The sequence below is a fragment of the Sardina pilchardus genome, chromosome 19 (assembly GCF_963854185.1).
Source record: "Sardina pilchardus chromosome 19, fSarPil1.1, whole genome shotgun sequence".
NCBI lineage: Eukaryota > Metazoa > Chordata > Actinopteri > Clupeiformes > Clupeidae > Sardina > Sardina pilchardus.
Window position 1 is genome coordinate 25,044,015 of NC_085012.1, and position 19,696 is coordinate 25,063,710.

The following is a 19,696-nucleotide window of genomic DNA, read 5'->3' on the forward strand; positions in this document are numbered from 1 at the left end:
GAGCATCGCTGTGGGCCAAGATCAATGTCCGCACGGAAACACTATACGGAGAAAAGTGACACAAAATCTGATGGCGGGCTTTCCCATGAATTTCAAACGCCCTCTTCAGGGTCAGAAAAAAAAAGAGATAGAGAGAGAGAGACTTTGTCCATGTGTCCCTCGTCTTTGATACTAAATCTTTATGTACCCAATGGCACTGAGCTTGTTGTTGTGACACATAAACCCAGTCACCTCTTGATAGCAGCACTCGTTCGGTGGACCCAAATGACCGCCCCCCCCCCCCTCACCCCCCCACAACCCCATCATTGCTAACAATAGAGGCTGTGTCTGACTCCTGGGAGAGATGGATGCACAGACACACAGAGGAGAGATGAACACTGGCCTTTGAGCTTTGCGCTGCACTTTGTTGGTGGGGTCACTTTCGCAAACCATTATTATTTATTTACCTGTCACAGATGTGTCTGTTGACCACAGCCAAGTCATCTCTGTCCTCCTATGGGATGTTCAGTGACTCACGGTTGACCCTGTTGCCACGCTAGCATCAGTATTTCCACTACCCTAGTTGTGCGTGCATAGTTTCAAAGTGTTTTTTTTTTTTTTTTATCATGATGGAACTATGTCCGAAACAATCTTATTTCAAAACTACATGTATTAAATTATTGTACAATTGTCTTCACAGCTGTTCAATTTTCCTTCCATGAACCAGACAGAAAAGACAGACAGAAGGGGAAAATAATAATTTGTGATAACTGACACGTTCAGAGTTGCTATGATACAGCATAACCTGTGCAGATGTAGAATCATGCTTGGACCTGCATCTCGACAGTCGTTTGCGGTTATCTGGATAAGGCTGCCATCTGCTGGTACACGTTTAAAACTATCAGCCGTGGACCTGTCCTCTGAGCCAAATCTGTTCAAGATTATATTAACTGACATTCTATTATTTGCATGTAGGTATAACATATTCTGAAGATAGTTTAGAAGCAGATTCTTGCCATATGGAAATATCTAGGTCGCATGATTGTGTGCAGTACGTGTATTTAACAATTATGTGTAATGATTCATGTAAAACACAAAAGGAGAGCAAAACCAGTTATTGTACTTACGCAAACCTACCAATGGAGGGTGCTATTGAAACACTGACTAGTCATTGAACTTCTACTGGGTTCAACCGGTGCATTCATCCTTGGAGGCAGAGTACACACGAGTTTGTGTGTGCGCGCGTGCGTGCGTGCGTGCGTGCGTGTGTGTGTGTGTGTGTGTGTGTGTGTGTGTGTGTGTGTGTGTGTGTGTGTGTGTGTGTGTGTGTGCGTGTGTGTGTGAGAGAGAGAGAGAAAGTTTGTTTTTATGTGCATGAGAGGAGAGAGAGAGAGAGAGAGAGAGAGAGAGAGAGAGAGCAATGGGAAACTATTTTTTCTGTATGGACTCACTGTAGATGAATGAAAACAAAACTAAAGGAGTTAGGGAATTACAGAGAATGGCATTCTCTCCATCTTAACATGCGCCACCAGTCAACACACATTCGTCAAGTAATGTCAGCCATACTTAAGCTAATGTAAATCCACTACAACGTAAGTCACGTGAGAAGAGAAACTGGAGAGGTCGCTAAATATTTTCTTTTAACCCACTACGAGTGGGTGCATGCTTAGTAGGCTACAGTCCCCCACATAGTAAACAACCCCAGATTCCCTAATTTAACAGGACTCGCTTCAACTATAAAACACGGTGTAGGTGGTTAAGGTAAAAATAAGCGCATGTTTTAAGTGTCTGATTCAATATTTGTGTAATATGCGGGAAAAAAGCAGACGACGTCGAGATTCTTACTCTGTTGTGTATGAATTACTGTTACTTGGTCAGCCTCCTCTGGAATCTTAAGGAAAACGCTGGGCTTGCTTTTTCAGCTGCTCTAAGCAGAGGGTCCTCCATGGCCTCGTAGCTGCGCATTGCTGTGATGGTTGCGGTCAAAGACTTCAGCCAGTGACCTAGCGAACTGACAGTAAACCCAGGTTTAATGGGGCTTCTGAATGCGGTGGGTCCCTGTGCTTAATGCTATAGAGGTCCATTTAGGGATTAACAGAAAAGTGAAGTTGTATTGACGAATGCGACTGAGGGAAAACACTTGCGGGTGGAAAGTGCTAACGTGGACAGACGGGGCCGAAACGGCGCGGCAGCCAGGCCGGTCAGCGATGTGTCATTCCGAAGCACCAGACCAGACCCTTACAAGCTGTGCGCTCACATGTTCCAGCTCAAGCGGCCGTCTCCACTGTTTCGTCTGCTGCACTTCGTCTGTTATTAGTGTGTACGGTGGAGCATGATTGAAGAGAAAACACAGAGTTGTTTCCAACTTGTAATGGCAGCAAATACAGAGTATCTATACACTCGTGTTCATTTAAAACCAGAGCTTGAATGTTTAGTGTATCCTTATGATGTTGGCCAGAGTGAACATTTTGATTTCTATGGAAAATCAGGAGTTGAGTGGGAAGTGTTCTTAGTAATTGTCATGTGTTCCTATGGCTAGATAATTACTATACCAACCTTTAGATAAATATTCAAGATTAGGGAGGGGTGTGTTATTATAACTATCCAGGCGGGCGACTTCGTGGTATGAATCAGTTACAAATATGGAAAATAACCTCAAATATTAATCAGCCACAATTCCACCATTTTACAGAACACTAATTAAGTAGCCTAATTACCATCTTATGGTAGGGTGCATTACTAGCCTATAGTGGCAGTGTTAACATAGGTGCCCAAGACGACAGTAATCAGCAATTTGGTTTTAATGGAAGAATCAAGACTGACTCTCTAGACTTGATAGGTGCATATGGTCTTACAGAATAAAACTATTGCTCATAGATTGTTTCACAACATAACCATAGAGATGAGGCAGTACAAATCCTGTCCCAACCTGTTCACAGCCTATATCAGGTCTGAGAGAGGGAGAGAGAGAGAGAGAGAGAGAACCATTCCCCAGAGACGCGCGCGCGCGCGCGCACACACACACACACACACACACACACACACACACACACACAAACACACACGGTTAACAACCCAGTCACTCGCTGCGGCCTCAAGTCACGGTCTTTTGTATAGGTGATGTATTGTAGTATTGGCCAGACTGGAACGGTTCTGGGTAGGGTACAGATGGGCTGGAGCAGTAGTAGTCAGAGGTGTGGTTTTAAAACGTCACTTGTCACTACATTGAAGTGCAAGATAAATAAGACGTGATATTCTGTGGTTTGCTGAATGAGTCTTGGTGCGTTCGTCCAACCTAGCCTAGTCCTCCCAAAAGTTTTCAATCAGCGCTCTTCTTGAACTCATTTGCAATTTCACTTTTGAAAAATCGAGTCAGGCTTATACAAAGCGTCTTGCAGACACATCTCAGGATTTATGACTTTTCATCACATGCAACTGCTCTCCAGCATCACTCTACTGGCAACATCATTTCGGAACGTACTCTACCGAGTCTCCGGGTTACGCATGCTGTTTGCAAGGTAGTCGAACTAGCACATCGACTTTCTTTGCAGTTCACGATATACATATGAGTTGAAGTCTGCCGGTGGGAACGGGATCTGCGGGACACGGAATACAAGCAAAGTAAGATTACGCCTATGATCATGAGCAACCCACCTTTAAAACGTTAAGTCCGTTTATTTTGAGCTTCAGTCTACTGTGTTTCTGCACGTGTGTGCCAAATAGGATTGTGACCAAAATCCTAAGCATGCGTAACTGACCCCAGACGGTGGTAGTAGCGTTCAACACCTGCATGTCATTCTCAAGAAATACTCGCGACTTTCGAACCGGTTTCTGATCGTTGCGCAAGTTGTCTTGTTTGGTGCTGGTTTCAATACTAGGGAAATGTGTGGTGGAAGTCTTGAAAAATAAATGTAGATATTTGTGCCACGTCGAGGATACCTCGGCGCCAGGTTGTGAAAGATAACCAGGACCACTCCTGGTGCCAGAGCTGATGCAAATGATTGACATATAGCTGAATCCTCTGACATCTTCTTGTTCAACAGAATCGTGGAATTACTGGCCTCGCAGAAATGAAACGCTCAGCACAGCAATGGCTTCGATGCGTCTGTCTCCTGATACTTTCCCAGACCGCGTTGTCCATGGTGCTCCTCAACTCTACTGACTTGAGCGCCTTGTTGGAGAAGTATATGGATGAGGACGGGGACGGGTGGCAGGCGAAACAACGCGGGAAGAGAGCCATCAGTCAAAGCGACATGCAAGCGATCCTGGATCTGCACAACAAACTCAGGGGCCAGGTGTACCCCCAGTCCTCTAACATGGAGCACATGGTAAATAACATGTTTTACTCATTACTTTGCGCAGGTTTATGAAAGACCAACACTTCAGGTGTTACAGTGATGCATGTGCAAGTAAAGACAGATTGAAACGTGTCTGACTGCGCCTGTGCTGTTGTTAAAGCCTTTAAACACAACTCAGATTTAGTGTTAATACCTTGCTGCCATATCAGAATTCATGCTAAACTAACTTCAATTAGAGTTGCAAGACAGCTACCATATCTGTGCCATGTTGAGCACCTCAATCACAGTGTGTTGCCGCTGGATCAAGCTGAACAAACGTGTCAGTGCAGGAGCCTGAGCAGATGTCTGCCCCCCCTGAGTCTGTAATAACTGCTGAGACGTGCAATTATATAATTGATCTGTGATCTGTGGAGGATCTCATTCAGAACACCGGTGGAGGTTCTCCCAGTTTGGCAGTTCAGGTAAAAAACAAGTGAGAGGGACAGGAAGGAGTGAGAGCGAGTGAGAGAGAGAGAGAGAGGAGAGAGAGAGAGAGAGAAAGCTTAGCCAGCAAATTGGCAGAGTGAGTGTCTCCTATTACAATGGGTTGTTTTTTAGCCAGGGGAGGCACCGTGGGGGGAGTATAAGGAAAGGCATGCAGGCTCGAGGAGAGACCCTGAACCGAGGGAGGGAGATGTGACCACTCGACGGAGGGTCATCTTAGGATATATTCAGTCAGTGTCTCCCGTCCTCTCACCAATGCCAGTTGAGTCTCAGCAGAGAGGTGTGCCACTGTCTACTACGGTGCCTCTAACACAGGGGAGAAGGGCTGAGCTGTTTCCTCATCTGTCCCCTCTCATGTGGTGCCAGTGTGTCCGGTATGCTGTTCGCTCCACGCGTAGTGGAAGACCACCCACTTCACACGCAGATAGAAGGAGAGATGAGAGAGAGAGAGGAAGGTGGAGAGAGGGAACAGATGGAGGTGGAAAAAGAGGAAATGAAAGAGGTGAAAGGAGAAGTAGAGAGAGAGAGAGATTAGAGAGATAGTTTGTGTTTAGTAGTGCAACAGGAAGCAAGGGAGATAGAGATAGAGATGATGAGAGAGCAAGAGAGGAGAGATAGAGAGAGAGATTCAGATGGAGATGACAGGTAAGGGTGTTGGAGAGGAAAGATGTCAGGAGTCAAACAAGCAAAGCAAAGAGTGTAAGAGAGAGAGAGAGAGAGAGAGAGAGAGAGAGCCTGAGCTGTATAGAGTGAGAGGTAGAATGCTTGAGGAAAATAAAGAGAGTGACTGTCTTTTACTGCTGTGTGTGTTTTTGTATATGTGTGTGCCTGCATGCTTGCATGTGTGTGTGTGTGTGTGTGCGCACGCGTATGTGTGTGTGTGTGTGTGTGGCAGCAACATCTTTGGGTGCGATGTCACCCCTCCCCCGTTCTGTGGTCACTCCATCTTCCTCTGCCCGCCTGGCATCGCGCCTGCCCTGGCAGCGGCTCCCGTCCTCGGACCAGGGAGTTTTCTGGATGAGTCACTTTTAAGAGGTGTTGGCACTTTGCAGCTTTCAGCTCATGCCCATCATCTCCAGTGGCTGCACACTTAGCCAGCGCTGGAGAGGTCTGAGTGCATCTCTTTAAATCCACACATATCTATCTACACACACACACACACACACACACACACACGCATACACTCCATGTGTGTGTGTGAGTGTGTGTGTGTGTGTGTGTGTGTAAATATACAGTATATACGTCTCTTTAAATCCACATATAGATAGATAGATAGATAGATAGATAGATACTTTATTGATCCCCAAGGGGAAATTCAAGAAATATAGCTACACACACAGATATACATCTCTTTAAATCCACGTATATATCTACAGATTCTACACACACACATACACACACCATCACGTGTGTGTGTGTGTGTGTGTGTGTGTGTGTGTGGTGTTTGTATGTGTCTGTGTGTGTGTTCATGAATGAGCCCTCTCAACCCCCTTATTTAAGACTCCTTTCAATGGGGAGGGAATGGGGCTCTGTGCTATCAGGCTATTGTTTTCACACAGAAAAATGAGGATTAGGCTTCTATTTCAACTGTTTGTTTAGCCTCTCGGTGTCCCAACCCCGTCTAAAAATAATATTGCCACTGACACAATGCCATAAATCTCAGGCCTGCACACATTCATCAAAGGAGGAAGTGCAGCGTTGCTTATTGTCTTCCGGTGCCGGGGGAAAGTGGGTCAGGCTCGGGCCGCGAGTGCAGCTGATTTGATAAGGAGGACGTGATGGATATGGGCATGAGGAATGTGATGGAGCCCAGTGGCGGAGCGCAGATGGAGCCGATAAACGTCTGGATTCTCACAACAATCAGCATAGGGGGCGTCTGTGGGAAACGGGAGCCCAGAAACCTCTGTTTTCTCTCTCTCTCTCTCTCTCTCTCTCTCTGCATGTCCTTTTATTCACTCTTCCTCTCTCTCTCTCTCTCTGGGTCTCTATCTCTCCATCTCTCGTTCTCTGTCTCTCTCTCTTCCTAACCACAGCTTCTTTCAATGTGAGTCGTTCGTCAGCGTATGTCTTTCTGTCCTTCTGCATTCTCTCCCTCTCTCTTTGCATGGTCACACACACACACACACACACACACACACACACACACACACACACAGATCCACAAACACACACATATACACACACCTTCAACATACCTTCTGTCAGTCTTAGCGTAGCACATGGAAAAAACACGAGTCGCTCATGTTGGGGCCTGTCGGCTGAATTGGAGCGCTCCCAGACGAGAGCGAGCCACCTCGGCCCCTAATGAGGTGTTAAATGACCTAAACAATGGCCTGTGTGGGAGCGGCCAGTGGGGACCAGGAGGCATGTTTTTCTTTACTGAGCCCCGGCTAAGTGCGGTCGGCTAACTGGGGGCCCCCCTGCTGGGATGGTTGGGGCGCTCGGAAGGGGAGGGGAGCCGCGGAGGGGAGGCCAGTTCACATTTGGGGTTTTTCTGCTGCGTAGGTTCATTCCCCTCTCCCGACTCTGATTCTGGATCAGTGGCCGAGGAGTCCTGTGTCCTGCAGAAAAACTCGTTCTCAAAACTCGGTCTTCAAATTCTCGTTTGGTGTTGCGGTGGGGAAGAGGGCGGCACAGTGGAGTAGTTGGTTCATTTAAAGGACGTCGCTGGCCCTCTCGTTGACCCGTGAAGGTCAATGAATTGACATTCTTGATATAGAGGTTGTGTGTGTGTGTGTGTGTGTGTGTGCGCACATTGTATTGCTGGCGATGGAAATGTTGTCAGATTTGGCTTGTACCTGTTGCAAGAGTCAGATGCGTATCGGCCGAGATAAAATCTCATTATAGCCATTTCGTCAACTTCTCAGTTTTTCTCATCAGAGATAAGAGGAATGCGTTGCAATGTTTTCCAGCTCTGTGTGTGTATGTGTGTGTGTGTGAGTATACACGTGTGTGTGTGTGTGTGTGTGTGTGTGTGTGTATGAGTGTTTTGCCAGAATAAAAGCTATGCCGGGAAACGTGCACATGCCCGTGGACCAGACATCCGTTGGCCAGGTGTGCGTGCTGGTGTTAGTGTTTGACGGCACAGTTTTACTGGAGACTCAGTGGCAGCTTTACTGTGCTGCAGAGCACTGGGACCTCTGGGCACAAAGGTGTGAAATGACAGCATAGGCACCCAGCATCTCCTGCACACACACACACACACACACACACACATACACACACACATGCATACTCATTGACATGCGCACAAAGAAACGCACACATTTTGGCACATACTGTATGGACACATATTCACATACAGTATTCTTACTTAATACGCAAACACCCCATCACTCACTCACTCACTCACAAAAGACACACACACACACGCACAAACACACACACACACACACACACACACACACATACACACACCAATCCCCTCAAGCCCACTGGCTCAAGCTCCTATACTTCCACTGGTTTCTAGACTGTGTTTTCCAATTCTCTCTGCGTGAAGTGAAGGTGCACTTCTAAGCAAATGCGTCCCCAAGCAAGCAAGCAAGCAGGGGAAACAGCAGCAGCAGCAGCAGCAGCAGCACTCAGTGTTTGTGTGCAAGTCTCTGGATCTGGGTCAGCTGAGCTGAGTGAGCGGCGCGGTGGTACCCGCTGACTGACATTCCTGGGTCTGCTGAATGGGAACTCGATATTAACTGTCAAACACTGAAGGAGTGGGGCAGTCCAAAATGGCAGGGCAGAAACCCAGCCCTGCAGGCTTCGGCAACATGTGGAAGGCATTTCAACAAGGACAGCATTGTTTTGTGTGTGTGTGTGTATGTGTGTGTGTGTGTGTGTGTGTGTGTGTTTGTGTGAACTGTATGTGCTTGTGGATGTGGATGTGTGTGCATGAGTGTCTGCGTGCATACATGTGTGCGTGTGTGCGTCTCTGTGTGTGTGTATGTGTGTGCACGCGCTCGCACACGCATTTTTAGAGAAAACAGTGTTTTGGCAAGGGCACTATTTGGGACACTGAGGTCTCTTTTTCCAGCCATAATGGAGCATCTGGCATCAAAGGCCTGGCACTTAGAGGCTCCTGTGCAGCTGTAATTGAATCAATCATAATGCATTCTCTATGCCCAATTGGCAACAGGACACACAGTTTTAAAAAAAGGACAGCAAGCATTGCAATAAATCAATGGCTTGACAGGAATGACAGACACACAGAGACAGAGATGTTTGTCTGTTTGTGTCTGTCTGTCTATCTGTCTGTCTGTCTATCTATCTGTCAATCAATCTATTGGACTCATCAACTGACTCACAAGTCCTTCCATCTGGCCTCTACATGTATGTCCCTCTCCATGTTTGGTTGTGTGTTGACCTCGGCAGCGGTTGTATCCTGAGGGCTTACTGGTGGACTGCTCATGTGATTGTATTGAGGTGTAATGTATCTCATGCTGCTGCTGGCCTAATCCAGCGTGGGCGGGGGGATAAGGGCAGAGGTGCGGAGACTAGTTCCAGAGTGCCTGCAAATCCACCACAGTGTCTAGTGCCAGCTGTCTGGATTAGCTAATTACCACCACCACCACTCTCTAGAGAAGGATGGAGAGTAGAATACCAGAAAGCCATGGGATAAAAAATGGCAGGAATCCAAAGTTTGTTCTACATACAGTAGAATGTGTTATGGTATAGCTGTAGTTGTACATACTTGTGATGTACAGTTACCATCTAATTGTCTTTGCTGGGAATCTGATCCTCTGTTGTGATTGGTCAGGTGTGGGACACGGAGTTGGAGCGGTCAGCCGAAGAGTGGGCGGAGACTTGCCTGTGGGAGCACGGACCAGCCGGACTGCTGCCTCAGATTGGACAGAACCTGGGGGTCCACTGGGGAAGGTCAGTACAGTCTGTGGTCCATTTGCACTTTCTTTTGAAGCGTTTAAAGGTTCTGTAATAGAATGAGAATAATAGCAAAAAAAACATTGGCTGGTAGCACACCAAGAACCAAAGATCTTTGCTAAGAACATTATGTCAAAACCATGGAAAATGGTGGCACATCACATCACAGTAAATAAAAGACAAAAAAGAGGACGAGCATATTAACATCAATGAAGAAAGGAAAATGATTGATCTCGTTCATCTCTACCGCTGTATTTGTCAAGACAATATTGTACATCAACCATCTTATTACATGTGTCTTCTTTTTTACCCAGCACTCTAAGAAACTGCAATCACATTACTAACGTCCACATATAGTATAGTAGACTATAGTAGTCCAGAAGGAAGGATTGACTTATTGATTGTTTGTTACACTGAATGAATGAATGAATGAATGAATGAATGAATGATTGATTGTTTGATTGACCCATTCATTCATTCATTCATTCATTCATTCATTCATTCATTCATTCATTCATTCACTCATTCATTCCGCTGTCTCTGTCCTTTCTCAGATACCGTCCTCCAACGTCCCATGTGCAGGCGTGGTATGATGAGGTCAGGGACTACTCCTTCCCCTACCCTCAGGAGTGTAACCCCCACTGCCCCTTCAGGTGTTCTGGACCGGTCTGCACACACTACACACAGGTACACACACACACACACACACACTCATCATGCTTTAAGTAACACCCATGCAAATGATCAACACCACTCAGGTAACACTCATACACACCTGGACTGCTTGAGTAATGATGCACACTACACTGAAGTAGCCTACACTCAACACATGGGAGGAACAAGACATTGTTGATCTTGTGTACACGCTTTACACTCAGGTGTATACAAGATCAGCAATGCTGGCAGAGGCGGACATCCAGGGTTCAGAAAGTAAAAGTCCTGCCAAGTATTTGATCCAACCATTTTTCAAACCAGCTAGTCCTAATTAGCAGCCAGGTAGATCAGATAATTAGTGATATCACCTGTGTTAAGTGCACAGGTAGAAAGATGATATGGCAGGACTTTCTGGACCCTGGGATGTCCACCTCTGAATGCTGGAATATCAAACATATTAACACATCACATAGGTAAGCACAGAATCTACCCAGCGGAAAGTAACAAACTGAAAAATATTGTGCAGTATTGCATACATTAAACTATGATATACACAAGAAAGATAGTGCTGCGGTGACATCTATTCCCATTGCTCCTGGTAATACCAAGGAGTGCGGGACAAGTGTTTACAAATCACACTGCTGTACAGGTACACACATGGATTAACTCTCCGGTGGTAACATTTCCATGATTGCATTTCTGGCTGCAAGCTTAGCAATTAAAAGGAGATTTACTGCATGGAAAACTGAACCATGGAAGAGCAACTGTTTATTTTATTTCAACTCTTGCCAGAGAGAGTATGCAGGTCCTTAGGCTTTCTCTCAGGTGGTGTGTTTGCTTATAGCCCTTCTCTCTTGGCGTGTGTCTGTGTGCTTTCAGCTCGTCTGGGCCACCAGTAACCGGATCGGCTGTGCCATCAATTTGTGTTACGACATGAACGTGTGGGGCCAGATCTGGTCCAAGGCTGTTTATTTGGTCTGCAATTACTCGCCCAAGTAAGCAAGTCGTTTCTCCTCCGCCTCAGCCATGTGCCATTTATTCCATAGGCTACCCCCCCGCCTTGCATATTAAAATGGAAAAAGATGAAATTACAAAGTCGTTTGGTGTGTTACAGTTGAAACTGATTGGTGTGTGTGTGTGTGTGTGTGTGTGTGTGTGTGTGTGTGTGTGTGTGTGTGTGTGTGTGTTTGTGTGTGTTTACTGATCCGTGTAGGGGGAACTGGTGGGGCCATTCTCCATATAAACACGGTACCCCATGCTCAGCATGCCCGCCCAGCTACGGAGGAGGCTGCAGGGACAACCTGTGCTATAAAGGTACCGTCTGGAGCACCAGGACTGAGCAGCGGCACCCATTACCTGAAGGAACCTCTGTGTTCCTCTGCTGCAGAACCAGATCACATTAACAAGATCATGGTGTCAGTGATGGATATCCAGGGAGCATAAACATAATGACAAAAGCCAAAAGAGGATTATGAAAATGTTATACCATCATTTTTTGCTTATTACTGTAACAGAGGTTTATATATTGTTTTGGCAACATTTCTTCAACTATGAGTTTATACATAGGAGTGGCAATACATAGAAATACATTTCTTTTCATTTTTTCTGATCATCTTTGTTTTTATGCATACCACAGCAGCATGTGTCACACAAAACAGTTAGTTACCGTAGATTTCTATTCATACTATGAGTGACTTATGTAGTTAATTATGAAAAAGATAGTGGCATTATGTCAGTGGCATAAGGACCTTTGCATGACTGAGCTTTGTGACCCAATAAAATCATGTTTAATAAGTTGCAGTTTAAGACATGGGCGCGGTCAATACACTTCTGGAAAATTATTATTTGCATAAAATGCTGTCATGCTGTTTATACACAAAGTGTTTTATACACAGGAAATTGCTGTAAGTCAAATGCTAGTGACAACATTACGAGTCCTTGTGTTGTGCATGTGTGTGTGTGTGTGTGTGTGTACTGTATGTTTGCATAAAATCAATGTCCACTGGCTGCTTCACAGACGACGGCACATCCAGGCGTGTTCCCCCTGAGGACCGAGAGGAAAACAACTCCATCGAGCCTGAGCCCCAGCCCCAGCCCCAGCCCCAGCCCCAGCCCCAGCCCCAGCAGCCCCAACCAGAGCCCCAGCCCCGCCAGCAGCAGCCCCCTCCCACCAGACCCCCCACCGTGGAGCTGGACAGGAACGAGGTGGTCAGCACCCAGCAGATGTGTAAGTGCCCCCAGCCAGCCTCCTCCTAACGTTTCAGGCCCAAAGTGGCTAGTGCATGGTGGCACATAATCAGGAACACATGGACGCACCGGAAACACAGCACAGGCACACTTCACAAACTGGTGTCTGAAACAGGGATGACCTATATATTGCTTTGAGGAATGCTAGCAGTGGCTGCAGTAAGTCCTAAGACTAAGACATTTTTTTTATCAGTAGAGAAAGGAAAGGGTGTGGTGTCACCAGTTGAAATGCCGAGTCAGGTTTTCACAAGTTGAACTGTTTTACCTGCCCCTCCAATCTCTCTTTTTTAATATTATTATTACAAAATATATTGAAAGTCACCTTTTTCAGGCTGAGAGATTTTTGGTTGATCTGTCATGTGCGTATGTGTGTGCATATGTGTGAAAATATGTGTGTAAGTGGGTATTTGTGTGTGTGTGAGCATTCATGCGTGTGTGTGTGTGTGTGCATACGTGCATGCATATGTGTATGTGTGTGTGTGTGTGTGTGTGTGTATGTGCATACGTGCATGCATGTGTGTGTGTGTGTGTGTGTGTGTGTGTGTGTGTTTTCTTTGGGCGAGCTGAAAGCCGGCGGGTCTTAAATTGCTTCCTCTCCGGTGTGGAGGCGGAGGAGGCCCCATGTGAAAGCTGAGACCCCTCGGCGGCGGCTGCTGCTGCTGCCCAGCCTCAGAGAGAGAGAGAGAGAGCCCCAGGGCCGCCGCGCAGGAACTCCTCCCCGCGCCGCACCGTGCTCCCCTCTCATGGCCGCCCAGCCCCACAGCGCGGCCTGTAACTGCAACCAGCCTCCACAGAGGAGAGGAGGGAAGGGGAGGGAGGGAGGGAGGGAGGGAGGGGAGTGGAGGATGCTGTAAAAAACGTCATGCTGCAGCTTGGTTAACTCAACCACCTGCTCTCTGCTTTGTGTCTTTGCAGCCCAGCTCGTGAACTGTGACACCAAGCTTCGTGATCAGTGCAAGGGAACTCCCTGCAACAGGTAAGGCATCCTACAGTGAAGTAAAATGGGGTGGTGGTGGCAAAGAAACGGGAAAGATTGTGTCGAATTTCTCAACAATACGCTTTTTTCAGTGAGCTTTTTAATGTGGTGTCAATGCAGGTATGAGTGTCCAGCTGGGTGTCTAGATACGACAGGAAAAGTCGTTGGAACTGTTTACTACGAAATGGTGAGGATCTGAGCAGCAGTCTCAACCTGAATACTTTGACGTACTTAATACACTTGACAGTAATATTGAGTGGATTTTTGTTTTGTTTTATAGCAATCCAGTATTTGCCGGGCTGGTCTGCATTACGGAGTAATTGACAATGACGGCGGCTGGATGGATGTGTCCAGACAAGGGAGACAGGAGTTTTTCATCAAATCCTTAAAGAATGGAGTGCAGTCTCTGGGGTAAATCAGCATTGTGTTGGCCACCGCCAGTTAGCAAACTGCAATAGCAGCCAGAGCCTTGGTGATGGCAGGCTTAACTAACAGGATCTGTCATTCACAGGAAATACCAGAGTGCCAACGCGTTCACAGTGTCAAAAGTGACAGGTGTGTAGCGCCATGGGGCTCCAATAATAACTGTCTCGACCGCCTTGTTGCCAAATTAGCGCGCACACACACACACACACACACACACACACACACACACACACACACAGATACTCACTCTCTTTCTCTGTCTCTCTCTGTCTCTCTCTCTCTCCCTCTCCCCCCCACACACACACACAGATACACTCTCATACTTGTGTCTTGTGTTGCAGTGAAAGTCGTCACGTGCGAGACGACGGTGGCCCAGCTGTGTCCCTACCAGAGGCCTGCCAAGCACTGCCCCAGGTGGGTACCCCACTCATTCAGCCTCCTGCCCCACAGTACCCAGCCATGGCACTGGAACTCTTCATGTGCTGCATCCAGTCTAGCGGAGAGTTCTGCTCCATTGTCTTCCTCTGTAAAGCATGTGATCCCCGTGGGACGGGGGATTAGGTTTTATTGATGGAAAGCATATTGAATCGACTCTGCATATTGAATATGCTCTAAACTTGATTTGTGCATAAAACGTTTGCATAATAATACATAACGCTGTTATTGCATAGTCAATGTTTAATTTGAATTGGAGCACAAGGGTCGTCTAATGATTGCAATTAAAAAGATAATTTTGGATGTCTTGTAGGATATATTGCCCACGGAACTGCATGCAAGAGAACCCTCAGATATCACGAGTCATTGGGACCGGAATCTATTCGGACGTAAGCATTACCACAGAGTCATACAACTAGCACAAACAAATACATCCTTTCTCATAATTACGTCTTGACCCATCTTGTTTTTTTACCGACTTTTTTGTAGAAATCCAGCATCTGTAGAGCTGCGGTCCACGCCGGGGTGATAAAGAACGCGTCTGGAGGATACATTGATGTGATGTCTGTGGACAAGAGGAGACAGTACATCGCCTCCTACCAGAACGGCATCTTCTCAGAAAGGTAAACAGCGCTGCCTTACCCAAAACAAGTGTATCCTCTGTGCAATGCCATATTTACCTCAGTCCACACCATCAAGGATCAATCAAACAGACATGATCTTCCAGTGCCATCTGCAGTCTGATGTTCTTAGCAGTTTAATGTCACTAGGCAGGCTAGTGATATCACATGAGGCTTCACCTGTTAATCTGTGGTGTACCTAACCAGGTGACTTACCTGCTCTAATAAAACATACACTCTCTCAAAAGCTCTATGATAAGATTAGCATAACCATGTTATGCAGATGTCTGACACTGTCATTGTTTTTTTACACTGTATACTGCAACAGCCGGTGCATTGTACTATCATGATATAAATCCCTCCTACACATTCTTTAAAGTAAAGCCAAAGTAGAGCTTTTGAGGCCCAATCTACTGTATATGAGCTACAGCACAGTTTTTAATGCATTGTAATGCTTGAGTCTAGTAGTTAGCCACATGCTTTAAGATATCTCCCTTTCTGTTCTTCCTGCTACTACCTGCAAGAGTCTAATTCCCAGCTAATGCGTTCAGCACAGTGCACATGGTGTATATGAATTGCTGAGCCATGCTGTCCATGCTGTGTGTTTTCACTGTGCACACAGCACCTGAGTGGGCATGTTGTTAGTCCACTTCATTTTGTAAGAAGCATTGCAAATTAATCTAGCAATATTGTAATCCCCTGGCCAAGCTATTTAAAGAGGTATCTTTACACACACACACACACACACACACAGACACACAGACACACACACACACACGCAGAGACACATACACACACACACACACACACACACAGGAGGTGAGGTTGGTGGAGTTAAGGTGGTGGGATCTGGTGTCCAGCATGTGTGTGTTTGTGTGTGTGTGTGCGTGTGCGTGTGCGTGTGCGTGTGCGTGTGCGTGTGCGTGTGTGTGTTAGGTGCTTTGGCTCTGTGAGTGAGCGTGGAGGGCAGGGAAAGGAGCTGCCTGTCTCCCCGTAATCTCATCAAACCACAGCCGATTACCTCACAACACTGGACCAAACTGCGACAGCACAGCCTTATTGGCAGGGCTGTTTTGTGTGTGTGTGTGGTGAGGTCGAGCATAAGTGCATATCTTTGTGTGTGTGTGTGTGTGTGTGTGGTGGGGTTGAGCATGAGTGCATATCTTTGTTGCGTGCGCGTGTAAGTGTGTGAGTGCTGAAGCGGGAAATGGAGTTGTAAATTGTGTGAGTGGATGTATGTGCGTATGTGTGTGTGTGTGTGTGTGTGTGTGTGTGTGTGTGTATGTGTGTGTGAGAGAGAGAGAGAGAGAGAGAGAGAGAGAGAGTAGCAGATCTGAACCTGTTTTCTTTTGTGTGTGTGTGTGTGTGTGTGTGTGTGTGTGTGTGTGCGTGTACGCGCGTGCACGTCTGCACGTCTGCACATACAGTACCGCTGATCATACACACACTATTCTGCCTACTCAGCAAATGTCACGCACAGCTCTCCGATTCACACAGGCTGCAATAATGAATCCACACAGCAGGTGTTAGGGTTTGCAATACTCATTTGCTTTCATGGCTGAATTTAAACTATGTGCACTGGCTCCTCGTATAACATGACTGTGGTCACACAGCACTGCCAAAAGTGCTATTCTATTGTAGTGTCTTTCCTCTACAGTGTGTATCATGGATCTTCTTCTCCTTTCTCTCTCTCTCTCTCCCTCGCTTCTTTTAGTTTGCAGAACCCCCCAGGAGCCAAGGCATTCCGAGTATTTGCTGTCATCTGAGCGCGTGCAGACTCAGTGGCCAACCCGCTGGGAGAACAGTTTGGTGTTGAAGCTGTAGGTGTGGCTCCGCGGAAGGCAAAACTGGCTGGTTTATCCGAAAGGCTAAAGGCTAAAAGTCACCATCAGCTTTGGTGATGATGATTGAGCAAAGAACACTTGACACAAACAAACAAAGAAACAAAAAAACAAAATGCATTCTGGGAAGCCGGTCTCTCATGGTAACCTGTTTAGTATCCACTTTCAAAGAAGAGATTCCTCAAAGTTTGTTTTTTCTCTTCTGGTGCTGTTCCAAGAGTAGAATGTGTGAATTGTGTTTTTATTGGGTTAGCCAGATCTCATAGTCATATAATCCTGTTGTCAGATCACCCATTGTGCCTGGAAGATATTGCATTTTTATGTGTTAGCACTTAACTGTAAGTCTATAATCTTCTGTAATTTATGTTTCACACTCTGGCACATTTTGTTGTCTCGGTTTTATGGATGAGCTGTTGTGTCAATTGTCTCTGTGTCTTAGAAATATGATAAATATGTGGAGAATGAATTGCCATTCAGCTATTTTTTTATATTTTTGTATCACAAAGTGTATTTACAGGGGTGCTGCTACATGTATGGTATGTGGGTGCTTGCGTCTATGTGGTTTGTAGATGGGTTTATGTATGTGTGTGTGTGTGTGTGTTTACGTGCGTGTGTGTGTGTGTGTGTGTGTGTGTGTGTGTGTGAGTGTAACAAATTTAAGTAAGTAACAAATTACATCAAGTTATTCCTAAGCAATAAAGTTAAATGTAATGTCATGTTATGTTTGTTGTTTCAAAAGTTGGAACAGTATGGGCCTTATGCCTCCAGCACTTGGGAGTTTCATGTCTTGGCCAAACGTCTCTGTGGATGTCATGCACACTGCAGCTCCATCTTGAGCTCTGCACCAGATTTGTCAACACCTCTCATGGCATGCCAGGGACCTGTTTGCAGTGGAATTTGTTGGGGTGGCAGAGTCTGCACACGTGCAGATGCCCTGTATATACAGGTGTGTTATTTCACAATGGCTGTCACAGCCGCTGGCCTGGTGGAAATGCATTATGGGAAGAGAGCTGGTGGCTAGTCCCCACTCCTGCTGGTCAGGAGTGATATGTACAGTGTAGTGTCCGTCAAAGTCCTTTTTGTCCCGTAAAGACCTAATGAATATGCCTAATCTCGTCACAGCTGTTTCTGTTCCACAGCTATGTGTTTTTGGAAGTGTAAATGTTATATTTATAACAGTGCATCTAATGTATTCGTGTGTTTTACATGTGTTATTGACATATGCTTTGTTATAGTGTTTGATTTTGTAATGAATAAATGAGTACAAGTTTCTGTAGTTTTTGTAAACAGTGGTGTTGCAGTGGTCCTTCATAAACCCATAGGGTTTTTTTTTTTTTTTTTTAAACAGGGCTGTCTCCATGCAGGAATTGGAACTTAGTTTTACGGGGCCAGTTGTTTGCGTTTCCTTTAGACGAACCGCCCTATAACGCAACATTCCGGGAACTTCTACAGGGCTGAATCAAGTCCCTGCCTTGGGATACTGTAGGTACTTCAGTGCGGTCCCAAAAAACTCCTGCAATGGTGTGAGTTGTAAACGAGGCGTGAGTGGAAGACAACAAGCACATATTTTTTAAACCCAGCCAGCAAGGCAGACGTCAGTTACAGCTGAATTAATTACAATTTAGGCTATTACTTGTTGAGTTGAAGTACTGTAGCCTACACTGAATTAAGAAATGGGCGCCAAAAATAGGCTTGATTAGAATTCAATTCAAACATACTTCATGCAACATTTTATTTGGAACAGCTATTGACAGGTAGCCTACACTCTTAGAAAAAAGGTGCTTTACAGAACTAAAAATGGTTTTATTGCATGCTTCATATACTGTATGGCACCCCTAAATGGTTCTTGCATTATTTTTGTACCCTTCAAAATGGTTTAAAGAAGAAACCCTAAGGGTTCTTTATAGCCTGCATGATGTGATGTCTATTGACTTCAGTTCACTCTGTTTGAAGGCATTTGCGTAAAATAGGCTTAACTGATGCAAAAATGTTGATGTTTTCAACCACCTCCATGGTGGATACACTAATTTAGGTAGTAAGAATATTTAGGTTACTGTAGCTGTACATAGGCAAAGTGATTAAAGGATTTAGCAGAGGTGTATCAGTGCCATTTCAAATTAACGTTGAGATGATGCAGCAACAACAAGTAGCCTACATGTACAGTAGTAAAATTAACAGATTTTAACACATTTTAGTAAAATGTGTACACGATTTACTAGAATGAGTATCCATTTTAGTAAAACTTTAATATTACTGTAATAAAAAACAAAAACAATTTCGCACCTCCTTGGCTCTGTATTTTCCAGCTTTTGTGACAGACTCGGAAATTATTATGTCTCATGCCTTTGTGTTATTATAAGGGGTTAAATATCTGCAAGAAGCAGAAATTGAATGCATTCAAATTTCTTATGTGTATTATTAGCAAGTTGTTGACCCCTCAGTCAGGGTTTATTGTGCAAATCTGTACTTTGGAGATAGAATTGGTTGACCATGTTCTAGGCTCACGTTTCCCTGCATGATGCCAGACCATTGTTTGGGAAGTGCAATAAAGCAATTTTCACAAACCAAGCAGCTTTGATTTCTGAGGTTTTTAAAAAGGAATGAACCCCACTCATGAAATGGGTCTGCACCAAAACAAAAAAGTTCAGATTCAGCCTCTAGTGGTGCATGATATTATGTCACAAGATAAATATGATACACAGGATGTTAAAACATATTCCAGAATGTAATATGCGGTAAATAGAACAATGGACATGGAATCTTGGAATCCCGGAATGAAAAGTTAATCTGGTGTTTATGGGCTCTCACCCTCAGGGTAGCCAGGGCCATATTTCCCCCAAGGGTTCTGGAATGAAGCTAGCAAAA

At 45.5% G+C, this 19,696-nt stretch overlaps 1 protein-coding gene across 1 annotated transcript; it reads left to right on the plus strand.

Annotated features, from left to right (window-relative positions):
• The first annotated feature begins 3,455 nt into the window (after positions 1–3,455).
• On the plus strand, positions 3,456–18,050 carry crispld1a (cysteine-rich secretory protein LCCL domain containing 1a). Its single transcript, XM_062521043.1, has 15 exons — positions 3,456–3,600; positions 4,023–4,307; positions 9,511–9,629; positions 10,187–10,319; positions 11,166–11,281; positions 11,500–11,600; positions 12,304–12,513; positions 13,449–13,509; positions 13,630–13,696; positions 13,790–13,920; positions 14,021–14,064; positions 14,277–14,349; positions 14,684–14,759; positions 14,860–14,993; positions 16,705–18,050. The coding sequence occupies exons 2-15, from the start codon at positions 4,050–4,052 to the stop codon at positions 16,754–16,756; spliced, it is 1,575 nt and encodes a 524-aa protein (XP_062377027.1). The 5' UTR covers positions 3,456–3,600; positions 4,023–4,049; the 3' UTR covers positions 16,757–18,050.
• The last annotated feature ends 1,646 nt before the right edge of the window (positions 18,051–19,696 follow it).